The 24,162-nt window shown below is 43.4% G+C and overlaps 1 protein-coding gene across 1 annotated transcript in view; it reads right to left on the bottom strand.

The window, feature by feature from the left end:
* Positions 1–19,056, bottom strand: part of KLF13 (KLF transcription factor 13) — a 38,730-nt gene extending 19,674 nt beyond the window's left edge. Inside the window, exon 1 of the mRNA XM_026113480.2 lies at positions 17,994–19,056. Coding sequence (XP_025969265.1) covers positions 17,994–18,534 — 541 coding nt within the window. The 5' untranslated portion in view covers positions 18,535–19,056. The remainder of the gene's footprint in view (positions 1–17,993) is intronic.
* Between the last annotated feature and the right edge of the window lie 5,106 nt (positions 19,057–24,162).

Below are 24,162 nucleotides of genomic sequence, written 5' to 3'. Positions count from 1 at the left end.
CTTCCCTCAATGATCAGAGTGGGACACAGGTTGTTCCTTGCTCTTGTAACAGCCCAGCGTTCTTCTCTCTCTGCCCGAAAATGCTGTTATCTACTGCTGGATTGAAGCTGGAAAATTCCAGTTAGCTTAAGTGGTCTTAAGTTGTAAGGTATCTAAGTTCTGATCACTGTGGGAGGTGGAAGCTCAAAAGTTAGACCAAACCTAAAGCCTCCAACCTGAAGATACCTATATTGCAAGAATGCTTGAAAGCAAATTGAAACCCCAGGGGCCATCCCTGTCTATACAATGAATACAGAAACTACCTTTGTAGTGGTTTAAACAATGCTGTCAATGAAAATTTACCACACAAATGATTTTGGTGGTGGATTTCATCAAAAGTTTGCATAGTAATGTTTCTACTGTCTGATACAGCAATCGAAATGTTTTAAGTTGGAGAGCAGGTGAATAGCTAATGACAAGTTATATGCATCTGGTGTGAACTGTGAGTGAATCCATGCTGCAATTGTGAAAATTTGGCTCCAGGAGCTGCTACTCAGCAACTGTCTGAATAATTGCCAAGGAAGAATCATATGACCCCATGAATCAGTCTTTTCTCTGATCATTGTGGTGACATATCAGTGATTTTTTTTTTTTATTATTCTGTTCTATTAAAAATAGAAAAGTGCTTGTAAGAACAAGGCTTATGAAATTAAGGGAAGGCTGTCCTGCTATGCAAAACAACAGACCAGAGGATTCTTCACTTACAATTGAGACCTGTGCTTCATTTATCTGAATTCTGGAAGATGTTCAATATGATCTGCCTCCTACTGAAGTCCACATACTTTGGCATGATTAGACATTAAGGGTAAGTTATGACATTTCATGTGCGTAGCACCTCCCAGAATTTGGGGACAGGATAAGATGTCACTTTGCTAGAAGCAAAGCAAACAGAAGTTTGTTAAGTTGCCCTTAGCTGCAACTGTAAAATGTCTCTTTGTGAACTTTACAGTTGTTTAATCAATAACCTCACAGCAACACAGCATGCACGAAATGTGGGACATCAGGGTTTATAAGCACAGCAGATGCTTTACAGCAGTGACACAGCCTGGTACTGTGAGTTTATTACTACTCTATGGAGGAGAGAGGGAGTAGGAATTTCCTTTTATTTTTATTCTGATTCTGGATGGATTATCGTGCTGGAGAGCAAGGTGATACTGAAGCAGTTTACGAGCAGCATCAGCCAATGACCATATGGAGCATCCAGCTACAGGGAAGGGGCAGCCCAGGGAAGTAGTTTTATGGGCTGATAATCAAGCAGTAGGTCTGTCTTCTGACTGCCTGACACCAAGCAGCTGCCAGTCAAGGCATACATAAATCCATCACATTCACTTTAGAAAATGTTCCGTCCAGATTGTAAAGCCACACTTGCCATTTAAACCAGGATTCAGGCTTTTGTTTTTAATACAGGAATCAGATTCTATGAAAACAGTTTTAGTCATATTCTGATGTGCTCATTTTTAGAGTAGGTCAGCTTTTTAGAAAAGATAATATTTCTAGTTCAACATTCAACTCTTGCAAGCTGCATTTATAAACCAGATCTGACTATCTTCCCTATTTTCTATCTCCTCATCTAGCAGTCTCCTTTAACCAATTTCTTCTCAAGACCACCCACCTTTCTCTCACAGCTGTATGAAAAGAAAAAGAGCAAGTTACCTGCTCCTTTCTAGTGTCAATTTGCTTTTCATTCTTTTATATGCCTTAGCTCTTTAAAACTACAAATGTGTATAAGCAGACACACATCTAGATGTCTTTCTCACATATAAGTAGAAAATTAAAAAAAGAAGGTTTTCAGTGATTATCACTGATCTGGTTGTCTTTTAATTTTGGCTGTCTTAAATTTTTAATCACTGGAGAGAACTTAAAGGGATGTACACCCAGTTCTCTGAAAACCAGGCTCCCATCCAATGTCTCAAGCTGTTTCTAAAAGCATGTGTGACCACCTTGGTCATATTCTATACAAAATAGAAATAAATGGTTATTCATGAGATGTTGCTGTGAGATTCCCCTTAGACGGCCTCCTTAGATAGACTTGCCAAGCAACTTCGCCCTAAGCCTGCAAGACCTCGGGCATCAACGAGCCATGTGGAGGGGGTCACATCTTGCAACAGAAGACCGGCTGCTTTGTTGGACTGCAGCAGAGGAGCGGCTCTGCTCAAGCACCGTCACTCTGAGCGTAACGCCCAGGTGCAGCACAGCCCCTGCAACCTCTCCATGTGTCATGATCATTTTGCAGGAGAGCTTGTTGCAGGACCACAGACTGGCCTCACTGGCTGTGTCTGACGTGGGGTCACGGCGTAGGAGAGAGGCCATAGTGAGTCCTGGGAATTAATGAATGAAGTGTGTAGTTGTGGAGGAGGACAAACCAGTAGCCAATTATCTGAGTATGACTCTGAATGTGAGACATAACTGACGTGCTTAGACATTCAGTAGAAGACGGACATGTTTCAAAGACAGCTTTGTCAATGATATGTTGGTATACATAACTTTGAAAACACCCCTCTTTACTTTTGAAGTAACTATCTAATTGTATACTCACATTCAGAATCCAATCAGTTGTATTCTATTTCTCAAAGTAGTATCGGAAGGAACATTCTTCCTATTTCAAAATTTGCCAAATTAATGTACAAGCACAGCTTCTTTATCAAACATAACTGCTTTTGTAAGCCTTGTTTGTCTTCACTGCTTGCCTTAATTGGTTTAATGCTCGACTGTTCTGTAATGTCTCAATATAAAATGTGGCTTACACATAAGGAATCATGCTAGAAGAGCTGCTGGGGCACCATCATTTTCTCTAAAAGCAGTGTAAAAGCCTCTCAATGTGTAAACCATTTTAGTGTGAGAGTGATTTCTTAGCAGAGGTTTGGTGTTCTGCAGACCACACATATCATGTAAAGATGCAGCTGCTGTAACAGGCAGACAAATTAGAGTAGAAAGATCCCTATTACTTGCTAAAACACAAATTATTAGTGCCTCAGGCACACTTATTCATGCTCAGGTACACTTTCTCATTTAAGAAGCAAACCGGTCTACCCTCTACTAAGTCTGCTGATTTGGGTGAGGAGAGGAAACTTGCTGACCTTTCTTCCTTTTTGAGATGCTCTGCCTGTTCCCTGTGTATGCAACAAGCTGATCACACTTTGCATGCCTAAAGCCACAGGGGCTAATGAAATACTCCGCAAAATACAGGATTTTATTGTTGCTAAAGATTTTCAGGAGAAAATTCCTGCGATGGAAAAGTCCTGTGAAGTATAACAGAAAATGCAGATTATTTTAAACTATTACTATGAAATGCTAACACACTATTTATCTCTGCCACATAAGTCTGTAGGCTACCTCAAAAAGCCTATGCAAAGGACACAGTAACTCTTCCTTTGGAAAAGGTCACACAAGTCCCCAGCTGTTCTCACTTCCACTTGGACTCTTGGCCAGTCCAGTTCTGACGTCTGGGAACTACGACATGATTTGAAGCCGCCTTCCTGTCCATACGCCCACCTCCGGCTGAGCCCAACTCGGCCAGCCATGCGTGGGCTCGGGCGGGGATCCAGGAGCTGCAGTACGCAGAGCTGCAAGGTTCATCAGCTTCACTTCTCAGGAGGTTCTATTGCAACAAACTGACTGTAAATAAAACCAAAGAAAACAGGAATTGCAGCTTCGTGAGCTGTGTTGTATCCTGAGTTGGCTTTGGGGAATTACGCTATTCTGACTACTGCTATTGCAGCTTGACAGCGCCAAATAGGAGTTTACTTTTCCTACAAAAGATGTGATGCAGAGAGTACGTTTGACCTTGAACTTCAGCCAGTTCTTTGAAATTTGTTTCTACTTTCTTTTGAAAGAAAACTTTCTACAGCTCAAATTTAGTACTATTACTCTTTGTAAAGAATGGACAAGTAAAAGAAAATCTCAGTCTTAGGAAAAATGATATACAATTACACTACACACAAATAGGTATGTGTTTCTCATTTCGTGCAGAAGACACACAACCTCAGTACTGTGAAGTTATATACAAAATGCTGTCTGCATACACATGGATGCACATTTTTAAATCACCTTTTTAACTTCTCTGTGCAGTCACTAAAGGCTGTAAATGCTGTAGAAGAATAAATTCACCAAGCTGGCTAAGGCAGCTAAGGCCTGTTTCCACGCCTTGGTATACGGGAAAAGGGACTGGATGCTAGGAAAGCGTATGCAACACAGAAGCAGGAGGGATTAGAGCTGATCGTTCACCGACTACTGCTGTGTCTGCAGAGCTCTGTGCAAGCAGTAAGGAGCTGCAACTGCATTTTATAATAAGAAGAGTCAAGCACAAGCTTAACTTAGGAACATTTATGTAACAGAGAAAATCAAAGGTGGTCTGATTTCTAAGTGAAAAACCAATTGTGCATTGGAAGTTATGGTTATTCTTACTGATTTGTCCCTGAAACTGAAACAAATTAGGACTAAAATGAAAGCCAAGCTAGCACAACCACTGCTTCACAAAAGGCACACCACAGACCCTCCAGCTTGCGCAGCACCTATATGACTGCTATAGCCTCTCTATGGCTACTTCACTGAGAAGACAGTAAGTGATAACTTGCTTGGATTTCTTTACAAATGAGAGAGGAGCCCAGTCCCTCCAAAGCATTCAAAGAAAAATCAAAACTGTCAAGCACATCACATCAGTTCCCCACCTTTCTGACAGCAATCCATCTAAACATCTAAGCCAACAACTTTCTCACTAATACCAGACAAACATAGCTTGTACCAAATGAGTTAAGAGTCTTTTGTTGACCTACAGGACCTACTACAAACAGCAGTGATCATATCCAGTTTATAATGCAGATGTGTAACATAGAAATGCATAGTGTTCCCTGGACTTGAAGCCCAAGAAACATTCTTAAGAAACAGTAAAATCAATTACCACAAGTGATCACATTCAACTGAAAATCTTGCATGGGAGAAAGTGTGCATGAAAGACACCCAAAACAACTGCTGGGATCCTGGAATGGTGAATCCCCAAGGATTGCCTCGTAAAACAGAGCTCACTGAAGGTGAAAAGCTTTAGAAAACATATACATAGATGTTCAGTACAGGTATTATATGCTAACAACGTTGTCAAAAATACCAAGTCTGTAATTCACCAAGGGTTGAACTTAGCAGCACAAAGTAGGGTATTGATGATATGTCATCAGAAAGCGCAGTTGTAGAAAGTGCAATTACTCCTTATAAACATCAAACATTATCCAGACATTATTCTCTCAGACCTTTTTTCTGTAACCTATTAGATAACGAAAAAAATTAAGTGGTTTGTGCATTCAAAAGAGAGGAGTATATTCCACACAGAAATTAAATTATGTTCCTTCAAACAGTCTGTAAGAATACCAGGGTCAAGGATGAGAGTAGAGGGAGAAGAATTATTTTACCTAAAAGCTGGTGTTAGGCTGGGCAGGGGGACTGCTAAAATCCTTATTATTTTACCCCACTGTGTATTTATTTGAAGAGCTGAGCTATGACTTTTATTGTTTATTTTGCATAGCCCTAAAACTTCAAAGAATTAATATCAACCTGCTAAACAATCTCCTTTTAAATGACAGATGAAAAAAAGGAAATATCAAGTCCAAGATCCAGGTTTAAAATAGTATATCACTACAGAGATGATTTTCTGTTGATAAGGTCAGTGACATTGTTTTCTCTAGAGGCAGCACTGCTCAAAAAATTTCACATGCAGAAATGCAGAGAAAGCAGGTGAGTTCTACATGGCTTTTCATCAACAAACAATGCTAGTGCCAAAGTCTCTAAAAATGAATAGTCCTTCCCTGTCTAGGACCCTGTGGTACGAGTCAGGTGAGAGCTTACACTCAGAGAGAAACAGCAGGTTTGTGGAGTCCCTGCTGCTTACCAGAAATGTTGGTCATTTCCATATACAGAAGCTGCTGTTAGAAACAGAAGGACAAGATGCTAATCTCTCCCTCAAACAGAGCACTGAGCACCCTGTGGGGCCTCCTGAAACTTTGCTGAGAAGATGCTGCTGCTGAACATCTGTGTTTTGATAAGCAGCATCTAGAAGCTGTTTCTCATTACCGTTTTGTCTCTGGCTTATGTAAAGAGAGCTCCACAGATTATCACATTAGACAGTAAGGTGTCTGACAATCATGTTGCTAAGCGCATTTCATCTGTATGCTTCCCAGTTGGATAAGTCTGGGAAGAGGTTCACGATAAAGCATTCGTGCTTGTTGCACAAGCTTTGCTTACTTCAGGAAACACAGCAAAGATGACACCGCAGCCTGCCCAACCAGCTCATCCTCTGAAAGTCACCAATGAAACTTGTTAAGTAAAATAGCTTCCTAAAAGTTAGATTTCTACTTCTCCTAAACTCCAAGCTCCAAAAGATACTGGGTTAAATCGTGTCTAATTTGGTCACTGATATGATGCCATTAATGATATTGCTCAACTGACTGAAAAGAACTACCAACACAACAAAATTCATTCCAGCTAGAAGCAAAAGTGGAGAAAAATGGTCGAAGACTCTCTCAGAATGGATAAAGTGTCTTGTGTGATATATGGACCCACTTGCACATGAGATACTAACAAATGTGTGAAATGTAACTGAGGGGAACGCATGCTGAGTAGCATTGTGTTCCCATACTACTCAGTTATGTTCCTATTAAAATATCTGTGCTTCCATAGGCCTTTCATAAGTCACTGTATTAGAAGTACAGAGCGGCTGTGATACTTATTTAAAGTTTTCTGTTACTTGAACATTGTCTTAAACATTTTTTATGACGTAAATATCAAAGTTCTATTGAGTTATTCTCTGGACTTGCGAGTTTTACAGATTACTTGGGGTCTATACGATAGACGAAGCTGACTGAAAAATCATGGGTCCAAATGCCATATATAAAAGCTGAACAAACAGAAGTTAGAGACTACTTCTAGCTCAATATGAATTACCCAGAAAAGATGGTACAGAAGGTGAAATAGAAAGACCTGTGCTTTTTGCATGCTTGTACAGTATTCAGTCTTATCAGGGTTTCCCAGATGGTCACAGAACTGAGCAATAATCCCAACTTGTGGTTTCATGTGCTGTTCTTTTAAAGGTGCCCTCCACTCCCTTCCTCATCTTGATTTAGAGGCATCTTCTCCTGCAAGAGGCTAACACAGATTTTTCATGGTACATGATTTCTTCCTGTGAACTTTGATGAACAGTGAAACAGAAAACAGTATTAGCCTCTAAAATACCTTCATAGCATCTGTTACAACTCACTGTTATGAGCTGAGACATTTCACCTCTTGAAGTTACTGTTTCAGGTTCTCAGCAAACGCTGGCAGATGTCCATAGTTATACCTGCTTCCATTCCAGAGCTTATCTTTGTAGCCAGATCAGCTGTTCTGCAGAGCAGGGAAGAGCCGGAGGTCCTAGGGAGGGGGGAATCCCCCCCCCCCCCCCCCCCCGGCGCAGGTCCCACAGTTCGAGCAATGCTGAATTAATCTGCCTGGCAGCAACAGTCCTATTCCTCCTCGTAAGCCTCACCAGCGTACAGAGGAGGAAGAGAATCAGAGATTCAGAGACAGGTATCACCACAAATGATCTTTAACTGTCACAAAAAAATATTTATATATATTATCAATGCCACGCTTATTAAATGCGCAGGTGGTGAGGAGGGGAAGTGGCTTCTTTCCAAATTAAACACAAAATTCTGTGCTTTAAAAATAAAGTCTTCTGCTTCCTTAATAGGAGCAGTAACAGATGTTTTTAAGAGAAGGGGTGAGTGATTAGCTAGAGATAATCTCACCTCTCTCACATCATGTGGCTCCAGGTAAATGACTGAATCTATTAAAACCATAGTGTACAATCTGTTAAACTCATGATATAGAATTACTTTGTCCAATGACCAAATTCTACATCTTCTCAGCAGTTTGTTGCAAAAATGAGCTTTGTTATCTATTTCTTACAGGTGTATTCATGCTAATAATACTATGCAGCGGCACCAATAAATTCTCAAGTCTTTGTCTTTTTGATTGCTCACAGTTCTGCTCATACATTTCCTTTCGGGCGAGAATTTGGTACACATGTTGTCAATCCGAGAAAAAATATTTCTAAAGAGTTAGTGAGAAGAATTCAGTTGCTTCCAAGAATGATGAAAGCTGGGGGAAATGGAAGGTGCAAATGCTGAACAACTCTGCACAAAGGGGAAAAAAAATGTATCAGTGTGAATCCTGGCAGAGATGTAATCCTTTGGGGTATCTAAGAAAATCAGTTTTGTTCTGGCCATGTTCTGTGAATTTAAAAACCATACTTCACAAATACACCCTAGGTTTGTTATACAATAAGACTAGCCATCTGCCAGCATTCTCTTGGCACTGCTTGTTTCTACATATATAAGCCGAGTGGAAATTTCCACTGACTTAGAGGGGCTCAGGCCTCTGTTAGAGTCTCACATGCGTGCACAAGAAAGCTGCATACAATTCACATTGGTCTTGCAGAATATATCAATGGCCAAAACAAACAAAAATTACCAAGACAATCATGTATTAATTCTATTATGCAGGCTGTCTGCTGGCATTAAAATAAATTGCAAATTTAAATTCAGTAGGCCTCCACAATACATACAAGAATTAATCTGTGGTTCAGCAAGATTTTTAGCCGCATCCCTGTTCATATTTGTTATTGCCAGATGCTAAATCATGAAATTAGTAATAGAGAAGAGGCCTATAGGCACTGTGAGGTTTTTCAAGAATCTCTAAAGCCTCAGTCTAGTATGTAAACTTGCACCCATATAATTTCATTTACTTATCCCAAATCACTAAACACATAGTTCTTTGATCTATTAATGAACAGCTCAGCAGTTCATCAAATTTTTGCAAGAAACTTCTGAATAGGGACTAGGCTGCCATGGTCCCTTCTCAGAGGGCTCCACTGTAAGTTCCTCTAGTGGAAATACTGACAGCCATTTAGCTTAAGAGGCTCAGATCACCTTTTTTGGTTGCTGCATCTCAGCTGGTCTTACTCTGGAGCTAAGTGGTTAGCATCTGTACCTCTGTCTTTGACCAGTTTTAAAAACTGCTGTTGAGGGTGGTAGCGGCTACACCCACAACATGCCCAGTCTGCTCATTTGCTGTCTGCAGTTACTCTGGCTGGCTGCAGGCCCAAAGCACACAGAGGCTGCAAAATGTGCAGCAGCAACGCAGCACTCTCCCATGTGAATTTTCCAGGTGCCCCTATTCCAGAAACTCACATAGTTCACAGTGAATAAGCAGAAAGCAGTCTGGTAGAAACAGAGTGTGCAAAATATCTAAGACAGCTTATTGATCCATTGACTGCAAAGTCAAAAGCTAGCCAGTCACAAACATTTTGCCTGCAGTTCCTGACAGCATTACAAAAATGCTGTAACTGATTACAGAAAATCTCTCCCTTGCACCAGAGGTCATTTCAGGACATGCTCACTTTAATACCATTTGACTTGTGCCAAGTTCCTGGTTAGTAAATGCTTTCTATGTTAGGGCTGCAAAAAAAGCTTCTGAGGTCATTTTTCCACCAGTAGCTACAAAGGTGGCACTCTGAACTTTTAAAAACTTTTCTTTTAACCCAAGTGGAGGGGCTGTAAAAATCTGCTGAGTCTGCAAGACCTGAAGTGTACAGGATATGTGTGTCTGAGATCAGTGCCTGCACTTATAACCTACATTGTCTAACTATTGTTAAACTATACACAGCAAGATAACGATCTCACTGCCCATGTGAATCTACCTAATAAAAGCCAAGTGGGTAACAAAGGCAAACAGTTTACCTATCGATATACTACACAAAGGACCCTTCAAAGGTTGTCCTGCATTTGAACGACAGAGTATTTTTGGCTCCGTCAGCACTGACTTCCAAACAGCTGATCCAAGACTGGAAGCTGGGAGGGGGAGTTGTAACATGCTTAAGTTATAAAACAGAACTAGAAACCACATGTTGAATATAAACCAGTTCCAGGTTTCTGCTCTTGGACGTGCCTTAACCATGTTCAGCCAGACAATAACACAGTGCAGTACTTGAGTTTTAAATGGTTAAAGGTGCCTTCTTTTCAGATGAAATCTGAGTATGAGTCTATTTTGTAATGAACTTGCTTGGCAAAAGGTTTATTTATCCACAAACGCTTTGCAGTGTCCTGCACAGAAGGAACGATGCATGTACTACTGCAAACCTCTACAAGTCATTCAGGATGCTTTTTCCTTACAGCTATGCTTAATTTCTAATGCAAAAGTCCTATTCATTAAAAGAGTTTTTTCTGGTTTACTCTGCACTATACGTAAGACATAGGTCTTACTACTGAGAAGGAAAAGGCCAACTACAGGTGTCTGAGGTGAGGAAAGCAACAGAAAGGTGATCTGCCCTCACCACTTCCAGCTGCCTAGTTGACAAAGCCCCCGGTCACGCTGCAGTACTTGGTGATTTTCATTAGCTAATGGTGCCAGGAAAGTGATATGAAGCAGAGAGCAGAGACGAGGAGACAGCAATCCCCTATCATTGAAAGGGATTTGGCAGAGTGATGGATACCATTATCTAAGGATTAATAACTTCTTTGAAAAGCTACTTTTGTAAAGTTGTAGTATTGTATTAATGTCTTACTACGTTGGACCCGAGTGCCACCTCCGTGTTAAAAGGAAGATGGTCTGTGGAAAGAGAAATCTGTGGCGTTTCTGCATGTTAATCCATTACACAGAGGGTTTGTCCCCTGCCTTTTAGCAGTCCCTGATCTCTGTAGTCTGTGGGTGGTGTTGGCTGGGATGGCCACACCGTAGCTGGGATATTTGTGTTAATTATCCTCCACTGCGCAGTCTGCTGCTCTCCCAAAGTAAGATCACAGATTACACAGGTTGGCAACTCACTGCTAGACCAAGACTCAATAACTGTCTCGGTCACAGCGAAATATAATTTACAAAGAACTGTGGAAGTCATAAGTTGATTCATTTTGTGTCTGTAGATTTTCTTTCCTGTTATACTGAGTATATTTCGATGCAACATAACCCAACCGTGTGTGTCCCCTCAGATACAAAGCAACGCTTGTTTCTCTTTTAAACAGATTGTCATCTTCCTTCTCCCTCCTTATTCAGCAAAGCCAAGGGAAGAAGAGTGGGGAAAAATCACGGAGAGAGAATCTTTAGCTATGCTGGTTACAACTCCTTCCAAGAGGGGGGTGAAGAGGAAGAAAGACAATATAGTTTCTTCATAGCAGGTCCTCTCTCCATCATGCTTATGACAATGAGAAGTGCAGCTTTCCTTTAAAGGCTTATTAGCTACAATACTTAAACTCTGTTAACTGCTAATCAATCAGAAGCTTTATTTCTACAAAAAGGCTGGTACAGAAACCTTCTCTTATGGGCCAGATTCCTGAAATTCTTGCTCAATTTTTGTTTTGTTCTTAAGTGAGGTAAAACAGTCACTGACTTCCACCATCTTTTTAGAGAGAATTTTTAAAAATTTACAAATGAGTTTTGCTCTTAAATAGCAAACTTAACCATAACTCCAGTATTCCTAACAAATTTCTATTATGTTTTCTATATGCTAGAATTATTTGCTTTTGATATGTTCCTTCATATGTCTTCTCCTGTATTTCAAACCATGTGGTTATACGGCAGTAACATCCAGAAGATGGACTGGGCTAAGAAGAACAAATTCTTAGTAAAATCAGATCTCAAAGAGATGCAGAGTAGTAATGGCAGGACAAAGTGTTTTTCAGTTCCATGAACTTTGGCGTATCTTAGCTCTCATTGCAAAATAGAGAAATGCATTGTTAAATGTGTTGGATTTTATTAAGCATGTGCTTTATATACATTGGGTTTTGGTAACCAGACAAGTGCAAATTCATGCTTATGCTTCTTCTATGCTATCCAAAACACACATGTCTCAGACAACAGGCCAGGTTTCAGGCCACAGAGACTTTTACACAATTAATATCTCAGTAAATACTGGGGGAAGAGGGAAGGAAAGCCTCTCAAAGAAAACCTGTGTAAGGATCAGGAGATGTAGTTCCCTTTAGTAGCTAATACTGCTGAAGTGTGTGGTTAATACCACTGTCAGCCAATTAGATACTCCATGCAATCAATTTAATCCTAACTCTTCTGCAGCTGAGTTGACTGAAACCTATTATTCAATCCTAAACCAGCTAGGTAGAGGGAGTGAGTAGTAGTTTTGCCTTTCCTGGTTCCTGACTTCAGCTTCGTTTGAAAATGTAAGTTTTAAAGCCCTGTTACTTTTCTAAGAAATTTATACCCTGTGCTTATTTCAGAGGCTTTATGTTAAAAGACTTAGAGCATATATAACAAATATAAACAGTGCTTTACAACTTTGTACTGCTTTTCAAAACATAAGCTTACTAAATGATATTTAAGGATATCAGTTTTCAGAAGGCTACAGGAAGAGGCTGCTAACTAACCCTGAGAAAGACTGACAATGACTGAAGCTAGCTTAAACTGTTTCTTCAGGCAGGTACTGGAAGCTGTCCTGGAGCTACCATTTGAGCTTGTCTCAGAGAAGGACATTAGAGGAAAGGCTTTGGCATGCTTGGCAAGGCGGGGAGGTAGAAAGCAGTAAAAGAGCACTACAGGGCACAGCGACCTAGAAGCGCCTTGGAGCTTTTTGATAATCTGGGTGTACGCTATTGGCAGTGGATTAAGTGCGTGGAGCCAGCCAGCGGTTTCTGCCTTCCGACACAAGAAGCCAACAGCAGTAGGGCCAGCCTAGAACCGAACTGAGATCGGGGGGAAGCCAGCAATATGCAGAGGGCTAGAGTCACTCTGACTACTATGTGCTCCTTCTTCTGGGAAGCTGCCACTGGCCACAGGTCGTGGACTTTCCGGTTTCCTCTGGCCTCCTGTTCTGCAGATGGGCAGCTTTGTCTTTGGTCCTGGTGTCCAGAGCAGCCCAGCTGGCAGCTCAGAGCATGGACTGGATCAGTGGCTCCCACCTGTTTCGCCCTGCTCTGCGTGTGGGCAGTCTGCAGCCTGCGTTCCCCTGCTCTCCTGGGTGGCACAGGAGGCATTAGATCAAACTTCTACTATTGCAGCATTTGCTTGCAAAGGTTTGGCTCTTCCCTGCCCCTGCCACGCATGTGTGTGCTTTTGCAGTCGCTGTGTGTCTACAGGCAAGCTAAAGGAAACCTCAGCTAAGCCTCTAGTCCGTGGCTTTTAGCTAAACTTTAGCTGAGTTTCTGATAATTTTGAGATGCTAAAATCTAAAATATTTTTTCACTGACATGTGAGCTTGCTTCTCCTTACCCCAGTTAATCAGTTTGTCCATATGCGCATAGGTGGCATCTTAATTCAGCTGACTTCAAAGAAGTCATGCTTCCCCCTGTACTCTGAATTAATGTAGTCAAAGTAAAATAGACTTGCTAGAACTGAAAGTGAAAATCACTCTGTTAAAACACCTTATCCATACTTCATCTAAAGTATTCTTTTTCTCCAGCCTAAACACAGGTCAAATATCATTCCAGTTCGTACAGCCTAACCATTAAGCTGTTGCCACACTTTTCAAAGTGAGGTCTGATTGCTTTATTTCTCAGAAATTTGCTTCAAATACCAAATGGATAATTAATTTCTCTATCTTTACATAGCCTAGTTGCAAAGTCATTAGAAGAAATCTACTTAGGGAAAACGAGATATAATACTTAAGAAGAAACAGTCCACAAATTAAAAGTTGACTTTTATATTCGTTCATTACTGTTGCCCTGAAAAGTGTTCAGAGGTTCAATGAAATCAACTGAGTGACTAGAAATGAGTCAAGTAATCTTTTCTACCTATTCCAATTCAGCTAATGTTTGATGAATAATGATTAGACTAAAACAACAGATACTAAAGCATATCCTTCTTCATTTGTTATCTGACTTAGTGGCTCCGATCAATCAGTCAGTGTAGGACTGCTGTGAGGTTAAGCTGGCTTAATTTATACATAGCTGGCCCACAGGTTTATGTTCCACTGTAAGACTCTCTTTATCACATCAATACTCCCAACTGAGCCTAGTGGCCACATCTCCTTATCTTATGCTAATTTCTGCAAACACATTCAGTTCTGAAGACTGAAAGGCTGCTATTGGGTCATGGTGTGGTGCTTACAGAGTAGGAGGAGTAGGTTCAAAAGGAAATTTTACTGTACTTAAATGGATTTCTATTTTGTGCTTTCTCTGCATGCATGATGGTATACTAACGTGATAGCAAAAAGCTTGAGTGGTCACAGTGATTTCAGGAGCTGCAATACACAGGATTTTTGGGATCCCTGCCCAAAGTCCAGTCTGTTTTTCTCTGCATGCTTGGATGCGATGAGTTGCGGCTCTCTGCAACCTCTCAAAACATAGTGGTCTTGGACTATGCTTTCCTCATCGATACGTATGAGGCTCTGGCTGCTAGACAGCTATTAGGCTCTGCACTGACTCTCTCCTCGCACTGGTACATCAAAGGAGACAAACTGGTTTCCAGTGACTCCAGAGAGTTTCCAAGCCTTTTCAGTGAGCCTGTACTGAAAATCTGCTTGAGGGGAAGGAGAACTTAGTTATGTAAGTGCTTTGTCTGATTTTCTGCAGTCAAGAAACTGAAAGGAATCTGAAAGTTTAGGGATCTTTTTCAGGAGTGGAGGGGTTTTTTAAAACTGGGATGCAGCCGGCAAGATTTCTGCATCAATGGGATCACTGTAACTTGGGACAAACAAGAGTGCTGCATCTGTGGATCACAGCACAGCTTCTGAGGTCCACAGGAATCTCTGTGGAAAAACATTTGGACTTGAAATCTACCCACTGACACTAAATATAACCTTCTGGCAAACATTAAGACTTCAAGGGCTTTGTGGCTGATGATCACGTTAAACTCCAGGATATCCAATGAGAGGGTGGGGTGGAGAATATAAATATGAGGAGAAACCTAGGGGGAGGGGAAGAGTTTGAAGGCTGGTGGAGAGAATTGCAAAGATTTTAGTGACTAATGTTTTCTGCCAGGCTCTATGGTTTGTCAAGCTAATAAAGATGAAGCAGTCACAAGGCTGAGACAGCTTCACTGCTAGTGTATAACATACGAGAAACCATGGATCGCTCGTGGCTCCAGCGGAGAACTTCATTCTGAAACGCTGTACTCTGAGCGACGCCTAAGGACATAAGGCAGATGCTGCCTCCCTGCCCGTTCCATCTTGTTCCTTCTGCTTGAAATACGATAATTAACATCCTCTGCACTGGTGTCCTTGCCTGGACCTCTGTGCCCTGAAAACTGGCTAAAACCACTAGAAGGGATTTCACATGGGGCATCAAACAGCCAGAAGATAGTACCAGCTTTCAGTTCCTACCAATGTGGGCTGGATTTGACCCAGCAGTACTTGAAAGCCTCTGTATCTCCTAGTCACACCATAACCTCAACCATTTAGTCTGCCCTTCCTCCAAGCATGAAGAAGCATGCTGCTGAGTACTGCAGCAGCGGACAAGGACAAGCAAGCTTCTCAAGCAGGTCATAAACTGCACTACACAAATATATCTCTAGCACTATCATGGGTATCCTCTAGCCTGAAGTGCTGTTCTTAGCTTTCTACTTGCCCCTGAATAGCAGCAGGTCTAGTCATACAGCATGTGGAAGAAGTTTCACACCATAGCAGAATTTTTGGATCGTTTCTTAGTAATCAGGTTTGGGACTTACTGGGAAAACTGTTTAAAGCACTTGGGCTACTTTCAGCACCACCTGGTGAGGCGGGCAGCTGTTACCCGGTTCGACAGGTGGGTAGACTGGTGCATACGTGGTATCTGCAAATACCATGACCGCTGGAAAGCAGGAGACCCAAGACCCTTGCTCTAAACCAGGAGAACCCATTATGCGCTTTGTAAAAACACTTGCCAATCGTGGAAGTCATTGCTTGTTCTGTTAGTTTAACTCCTAGTGTGGTTTAAAATTCTTTTTCAAGCCTATAACAATTTGCATTTCTTTTTTAAGTGGGAACACCTTACAAAGCACTCGGAGAGAAGCAAGAGGCATTAAGTCTGTTTAAAACTGAATCCAAACAGAGACAGACCTGTTGCCAACAAGGAGGGAAACTTGGCAGCCCTGTTTAAAGCTTCCCACACAGACACTGAAGACGCAAGAAAACAAAGAAGCTCTAGTCCCCGAGGGTCCTGCCACTCCCAGGGCAAAACGAGTCCCTTCTCTGCTTTTCCTCTAGCTCTCACATATGCTCTCCTACTCGCTCAGTGCCATTAGGCGCAGCAATAAGATACTGAGCCTTACAGACCTGGAAAAAATACAGGAAAGGGTTAAGAAAAAAGGAAAAAAAGCACTCTGCACAGAGAACCTGGAGGCAAGCCAGCGTCCCCGAATGACTCTGCGCAGCCGGCAGCCCCAGCGAGCAAGCGACACTCCTCACCGCCCTGTCCTCTCCTCTCCCTGCAGGGCGGGCATGGCCCAGCCCTCCTCGCTTTATCAGGGAGAGGAGTTCCCCTTCTTGGTCTCCAGTTGGTTTGTGAGCCCAGAGACGTTGCCAAGTTTATCTTGCACTTTGAAGAGAACAGCAACGACCAGAAGTGAAAGACCAGAGAAAGAAGCTGAAAATGAGAGGAGAGTACTCCCTCCGAGCCAAGTGGAAGCACCTTTCCTGCGTCAACCCCAAGGAAGCAAAAACGGTTGCACAGTGCAAAGCAGGGCAAGCTGCCCGGGGTGCCAGGAACATGCTGTTCCCTTGGCTGTGTGATGCAGGGAGTTGTTCATCCATATGCTCAAAATTGATGGGACTCTCTTTTATCCCACAGAGAGCAAAACATACCCTCAGTTCAGAGGGGGCTCTTGCTTTATCTCAGGGAGGCAGCGGGAAAAGCTGGGTGCACTAAAGCGCTATCATGGGCATGGGTGAGGCTGCCAGCTCTGAGCTAGACCTGTTCAGGAGTCATTTGTCACGTACAGTTTTGGGTGTCCTTTTCTTAATTCTCTTTCTAAGCAAACAGACTACAGATTTTAGTAAAATAACTTGTTGTCCGAAATTACTCGGTTGAACAGCCCACGCCAACCTCCCCCAGTCTCTGTGCGGCCTTGCAGTAAGCACTATGACCAGTGCTTCCAGTGGAGATCAGTCTCCAGCTTTCTTGGTGTTACTTCTGTGGCTGAAAGCTGTCCTGTTCTGCACCACCGCACAGAGGCGTGAGGGCTGGCAAGTCATGGGGCCTGTTTCAAGATGGTCCTACTAATACGAGTGTGCATAACTTTGACAGAACTTGCAAGACTTCTGTTTTTTCTATGTGTGTGTCGCACAAATTGCAATAGCAACACAAAAGTGGTCAGATAAGAGTTCACCAAGAAGTGAACATGTAACACTGATCAGAGCAACTTAGCGTTTGCAAATGTGTTTCTGAAGTCTGTTTTACCCAGCTGCCAAAAGCCTTTCTGAGTCTGCTCATGTCCCTCTCCCTCTACACTTACAATAAATGTCTCCCTGTGACTCATGTTCAGTCTCTCTCAACTGCCTTCCTGCCCACTCTAGCTTCACGCAAATGTCTGCTAAAGAAAGAAACAGAAACACGCTCATTCAGGTGCCTCTAGAACATTTAATTTTAAAATACTAAGAGTACTGCTGCTGTTAGAAGTAATAAGCTCATATAAAGGTAGTGACAGCAGTGCAGAGTAAGGAAAAGTGAATGGGGGGAGGCTAAGAGGCATTCAAAAGGGAAGTAGAAGATGCACTAAACAAGACGGCTAGCAGCTAACAATTACGGCTGGGTAGGATCCACGCAGATGACCCACACTCCATTCCCTATGACTTTAAGCAATAAAAAGAGAAACATTAGCTTTGAATCTATGCCCAGTAGGGGATTATTCCCAGAGGGTTTTTTTTTTAATTTCGTTTGGTTTTCCTGAGCTTGTGTTTTGAGAGATGAGACCATAACAGTGGCCAAATACCAGTTTGTTTTTGTATGTTTTTTTTTTAACATTCATTTTAATTACCAAGCTGTAACAAATAAATCTTTGGCTGGATTGTAACTAACCTGTGTGGGTCCTTAGATGAGCTTTAAGATGGGAAGATTTGCCATAAACTTTTTCACACCCCACATAGTGGCATTTGTGCTTTTTCTGGGGTGATCCGGGGTCAGTCCAGCTTCTCCCGCGTTTGTTCTTTTGTCTGGGGCTTGGCTCGGTTACTGCAGCCAGGGTAGTAGGTGTGGCTGCTTTTCCTTCTCCACGCTTACCAGCCGAGGACACACTTTCTTCCCCAAACTCCTTAGGAGCAATAGAAATGTGTATTTGTTCTGTGATATCAAAGGTCTCTGGCTTTTCCGTCCGAAGAGCAGGTGAGTTTCGGACATGCTGGTTCAGATCTGCCAAAATGCTAGCTACCACAAATAATGATGATCCATTGTCTTTCCCGGACTCTCGGACTTCGCGCTTATCGTCTCCGTTTGACGAAGGCGGCATTGCTGCATCAGGTTGGGAATCGGACTCCCCTTTGGGGCTATGGATAATAGCACGACTGGACATAGAAACAAGGCACTCGGCTGCAAAATGATCCACATATGCTGCTGTTGCCATTTTTCATGAGTTTAAAAAGAAATCCAAAAAAAAAAAAAAAAAAAGCACTGCTCTCTTTTAAAAAAGATAATGTAAGCAGACTTTTTCCTCTCCTGTTTCTTAGGATCTCTTTGTAGAAGTAAGGGATGACTGAGCAGCTATGAAAAATGCACTTTGTTCGTGACGATCACACCCAGCTTGTCCCCAAATCAAAAAAAGCTTTGGAAGTCCAATGAAAGAGAAAAAACGAAGAGCAGATCCTAGCGCTGGCAGCTTGTTGCTTGGAGTAGGAGTTAATGCTGGTTTTCTGGAAGGCAATAAAGTAAAAAAGCAGTGTCTCTAGCCCTTCCCTCGCATTGTGACAGTAGAATAAGCTTTCCCCGTTATTGCTCCTCGGAGTCGCCCAGAGCCCTGCGGGGGCGGGGCCTGGGAAAACATCTGGGCCTGACGTCACCGCGAAGCCACATCCTGGGCCGAGCAGGTTAGCGGCGAGCGCGGCCGGGGGCGCCGCCCGCGCGCCCCCGCGCTCTGCCCGCGCGCGCCGCCGCCAGCAAATGAAAGGGCGCGTCCCATTGGCTGGCGGCGGGGCCCGCGCGCGCCAATCCCCCGCGGCGGGAGCGCGGGACCCCGCCCGACCGCTCCCCGCGGGCTCGCGCTCGGAGGCCCGGCCCGGCCCGGCGCGGCCGCAGCGCGCAGCCGTCCGCGGGCGGCGGGGCGGCGCGGAGCCTCCCGCCCCGGCTGGCCGCAGGTGCTGCTCCCGGCGGTCGGGAGCGGCTCAGCGCTAACGCTGGTGCTAGAGGAGAGAATTTAATAGGCAGGAAACTGTTAAAGACAGAGATTAGAAAAGCGTTGTAAAGCCGGAGCTGCTGCAAGTGACACAAAAAGGGAGGTAATACACTTCTGGTATATAGCTATACAGCTGGAGTTCCTGTGTGGATTTTAATAGAGTGTGACAGGTTTAGTTAAGTACTAGGGAACACACTGTTGAAATCACCTTCCTGCCCGTCAAGCCTCGTCCAGCACTCTGCTGCCTCTGAATTATTTAGAGGTACAAATGAAAATAACTTGCTTTTTATTATTATTCTCAACTGATGAAAGATAGAGCTCAGGCAGTTTTATAGAGGTCACTGGGTTCAGTGTGTGTGACAACTTTCTGAGCTAAAATAAATGCATCTGAATTCAGATCTGAAAGCGGTTAGTCTGTGGTGGACTTACCTTTGTTGGAACATGTTCTCTAAACTATTTCCTGTGAAAGTCCTGTCTTCAGCACAGAGGAACATTTTCTCTGAGACAGAGTTGGTTAAAAACAGAAGGGCTTCCAAAGAAGCTTTTTTTCCAGGTTGGAAAGTTGTGGAGTTTGAGGGGGCGAAGGAGGAAGTCAACATCTGTGGCAGAAACTCAAATATTTTTGGTGTTGAGTAAAACTTTGGTTTCATACACGTCAGAATGCTTTGCTGGGGAGCAGCATCTGCCCGTTCTGCCATCGGGTCATGTAACAAACGTGCTGTAGGTTGTCCTGTAACATGTCTCCTTCAGGCCAGGGCTGCTGCTCTAGCTCTGTGCTCCCTATCTGCTCTTTGCTGACGTGTCCTGCTGGTCTCTGTGGGGCCTCAGTCCCTCCGGTTTCTCCAGAAGCTGGGACCCGCAGGAGCACGGCAGGGCCCGGGCACCACACCAGCATGGGAGGGCGTGGTTTCAGGCTGAACGGAGCCAAATCATTTTGGCACAGTGTCTGTTTTGCTGAGAATGTCTATAGGAAATGTTTTCACATTTCCAAATTAAAAAAAAGTTGAGTGTGGGAATTCCCTTTTTTTTTCTCCCCTCCCATATGAAAAAGAAAACATAATTCCAGGAAAATATTTGTATAACTGATTTTTTTTTTTGAGTTCTCAAGCTTTCTGCTGGGGAGGGGGGGTTGCTAACTGGACCTGCCTGGCAAGCCCCAGCGTTAGTTGTAGATTCAGAGCAGAAAACCTGCAGCTCTCCCAATCTGAGGAAAAGGCCGCGTTGTTATTGTCAGTGGAGTTAGGAAAGGGCTAAGTTTAGATGCAAGTCCTCAGTCCTTACCTCAGCGCCAGGGAAAGCTCTCGGTACAGGGCATGAAGAGGGAGGCTGGCGCCATGGTGGCTGCGCCCCGGCCCCAGCAGCCCCTCGCCAGGCCTTTCTCCTACCGTTCCTCTCTGCCCCCATGTCCCGCGCCGTCCACAGCCCGTGCTGGCCTTGCCGTGGGGGGGGCTGCCCCAAGCCGAGGACGGAGGGGACGGCAGGCGCTGGCGCGTTTCGTGGATCCCAGTGGCGTCGTCCCCATCGCCAAGGCCCAGCGGCCCGAGGAGAGACCCTGCAGGACAGCCGCCGCCTCCGATTGGCTGCTCTGGCTCCTTTCCAAGCCCGCCGGAGCAGGGCAGCCAATCAGAGCAGGCCTTACATGGCGCGTGCGGCCTTCCCCCCAAGGCTGTGGTGGCGCAGCCATGACATGGCGGCCAAGGGCTGTGGGGGCAGACGCCCGGCACTGCTCGCCCTGGGGCCTGTCGTCTGCGCATGGCCGTGAGCTGCTTCCCTCGAAGCAAGGGCTCCGGGAGGCCTGGCACCTTCACCTCGTGCCTTCGCCTCATGCCCGGGCTGTTCTCTGAAGCAGCTGATGGGAAGTCAAAAAATGCCCCATCTTGCATACCGTCCTAGGAGAGAGTCGCTGTCTCCGGCGCGCGACGAGCAGAGGGTAGCTGGTGTCTTTAATGCTGACTGCCTAAAAGAACAGTCTTTTGCTTTAGCTTAGCATTGCAAATATTAAGTGCTTCTATGTGAAATAACAGTACCAAATAGCCTCCCTGCAGGCCACAGTGGTGAAGGGTCTCTTTTGTAAGAAATAAATGTCAGTCATTAGATGAGTAGTACAGAAAGACCTACGGAAAGCTACCGGCCGAAATACCATCAACTCTTTCTTGTAATGATAATATATTTACCTGGCTATATGCTCATTATTGTTATTTATGATGTATTCATTTTCTGAACAAGTGAAAAAGTGAAATTTTTGTAAGTATACAGTCAATCTTAAATTCACCTCTGCTGAGCATCCTGCAACTGTTGGCTTGTCCTCACCAAATGAGTTGAATTTTGAAACTGAGATTACCGAAAGCATTTAATAAACATATGTCCTGCCTTCCTCTCTAATTTTATTTGACTGTGTATTTGCTGTGCTCTCAGCTGCAGGCATTTGTCTGTAGACTGAGGTGAGAATTTTTTCCCAGTGTTATGTCACTATTTTTCCATCTACTCATATAATTCAGTCTGGGTTTTGGCATGGTTTTTTAATATTTAGTGTTTTCTTAATACATAATTTAGAGTTTTGTTTAGCAAAAAATGCATAGCAGCAGAAGAATTTTAAATGGAATCCACCCCATTCTGCCCCTCCCAAAAGAGCTCCCTGCTTTAAATTACAGGATTAAGAAGTTCTAAATTGCTTTGTGAAATGAAATGAGTTTTACAATAACAGGAACTTTAAATTGAATATAACAAAGTCCTTATACAGATGCCAGACTTGCTTCAAAATCAGCTAATATTTAGCCAAAAAAAGAAAAAAAGAGCTATGGCAAGATTTTTATAGATGGTGTAAAAACTGCTCTATGAATTAGGAGGCTACTGCAATATCACATCCTTATAAAACAAATGATAGCGGAAGTTTGCAACACGCAAAATTAATATACACATGCAGTCTGAAGCAGGAATCTTATGAGTGGGAGAAATGAGAAATTTTAATCGAGAAAAATTAGTTTACTATTCCCCATAATGTGATGAGTTAAATGTGCAGTTTTATGGTAGCAGACATTTAATCAGCACTTTTGGTGCGTGAGTTTGCTCAATAATTTCTTCTATTTTCGTACACTTCTGCTTTAGATCCAGTGAGTCAGACCCATAAAAAGTGTAAAACACTGGCATGCTATGGACTTCAGTGAAGTTATTTTCCAACATCTCAGGAAGCCGTTCATGAGAACGGAAAAGGTGAAGGCCATGCAGTCCCTTTTCCCATCTCAGTTCCTATATGGTAACTAGAAGATGAAAAGAACTAATTTCATTTTATTTTGTCTCCATGAAGAGTTCCCTGTCCAAAAAACCCCAAAGAAGCAAAGATAAAAAGGAAGCAATGAAAATAGCAGACATCTCTGGTTGGTTGGGTTCCTGCGGTACCTGTCTTCACAGTCCTGTATTTTAACGCAGTATTTGCCTTTACTGCTGCTTTCTTGTGGTTGCTCCTTAGCGGTTCTGTGGTTTGAGAGGGGCTCTGGAGAGCCACCACGTGTCGTCCCGGCCAGTGCCTCCCCCTTCCCTTCCCAGGGGGCTGTGCAAGGGCCAAGGGAACAAGTGGGGACACAGCCATAAAGTCCATGGCCTGTAGCTCTTTTGCGGATGAGCAGGCCTAGCGATGCCTCATGCTTGCGTGCATGAGGCAGGAGATTAGTGCTGTGACAGTGATGCTCCGTTTGCTGTACGAGGTGCAGTGGGGCTCCTTTGTTCTTGGATGCTGTCTCTGCCGAGCAAGGGCGCAGCTGCATCTCTGGTTTTGTACCTCTCGCGAGGCTGATTTTCTGTGAGACTCCAGGTCTCGCATGGTAGCTGGGCAGTTATATCTTCTGTTCAGCGTTGAGATTGACCCATTATCGCTTGTTCCCAAATTTTGTTGATGTCAGGTTAACAATAATGCAGAACTGGTAGAAGGTGGGAAGAAAGGGAGGAAATGAAAAGGTTTCTTCCTGTTGAGCAAGGCTCTCCATTAAATGTTTGTACATTGCTCTTTCTCCAAGGCTGCCGGTAAGCCTAATGAAGAGCTAATATCAGAAATACACACGCATTTTCGGGATCCCTTTAGCTCATTTTATTTTTGACAAATCACTATGTCTGTTCCTCGCAAGCAATTGCTTAAATTCATATCATCACCACCAAAGAGTCTCCGGTTGTTGAAGACTTTTTTTAAGACTCTAGTGGCTTAAATGTGACAATACTTTTGCAAAGGGCAGAGGAAAAGCTTGAATATCAAAAAAAATAAGAAGCCATTTATCTTTATACATGGTGTCTGGAAGTCAGCAACAGTCACAGATTTCACAAACACTTACTTCTACGCGTGGTACCACTGGGGTGGTGGAAATTACCGTATGAAGCCATAGGTCTTGAGTTTGCGCTGCAGCTCTGCAGAGGTTTGTGTATCCCGTCACAGAATCTGAGGTGGGTCTTGTGGTATTTATCATTTCAGTTATATGAAGACACCAAGATGAGACTTTTTTTTTAACATCTCTTTGAAGTAGTTACCAAAGAAAACTTTTACAACAGCTTATACTGGAATGAACACCTGTCTGCACTAACACATATGCAGGCTCAAAGCCCTTCCAAAGAGAAAACTGCTCATAGGAACGGAGTTGCAAAAACGCCTACAGACTCTGCTGTGCCTCCATTCCTCCGGCATCTTTGCCAGCCAGGATCTGTACGCAATTTACTGGCAGTCATATACTCACAGGAGCGGCAGTGCTGATAGCGTGACTTTGGGTGCGCTGCTTTGTGATGTTCCGATTCTGTATTCTGCAGAAGTTGTAAGGCTATGTCTGTTGAAAAGGGGTTTCGCCTTGAAGTCCATACCGAATCCTTCTCACTGAACGAAGGGAG

The sequence above is a fragment of the Dromaius novaehollandiae genome, chromosome 10 (assembly GCF_036370855.1).
Source record: "Dromaius novaehollandiae isolate bDroNov1 chromosome 10, bDroNov1.hap1, whole genome shotgun sequence".
Classification (NCBI taxonomy): Eukaryota; Metazoa; Chordata; class Aves; order Casuariiformes; family Dromaiidae; genus Dromaius; species Dromaius novaehollandiae.
The sequence above is the reverse complement of the archived record's forward strand: the minus strand, read 5'-3'. Positions and strand labels throughout refer to the sequence as shown.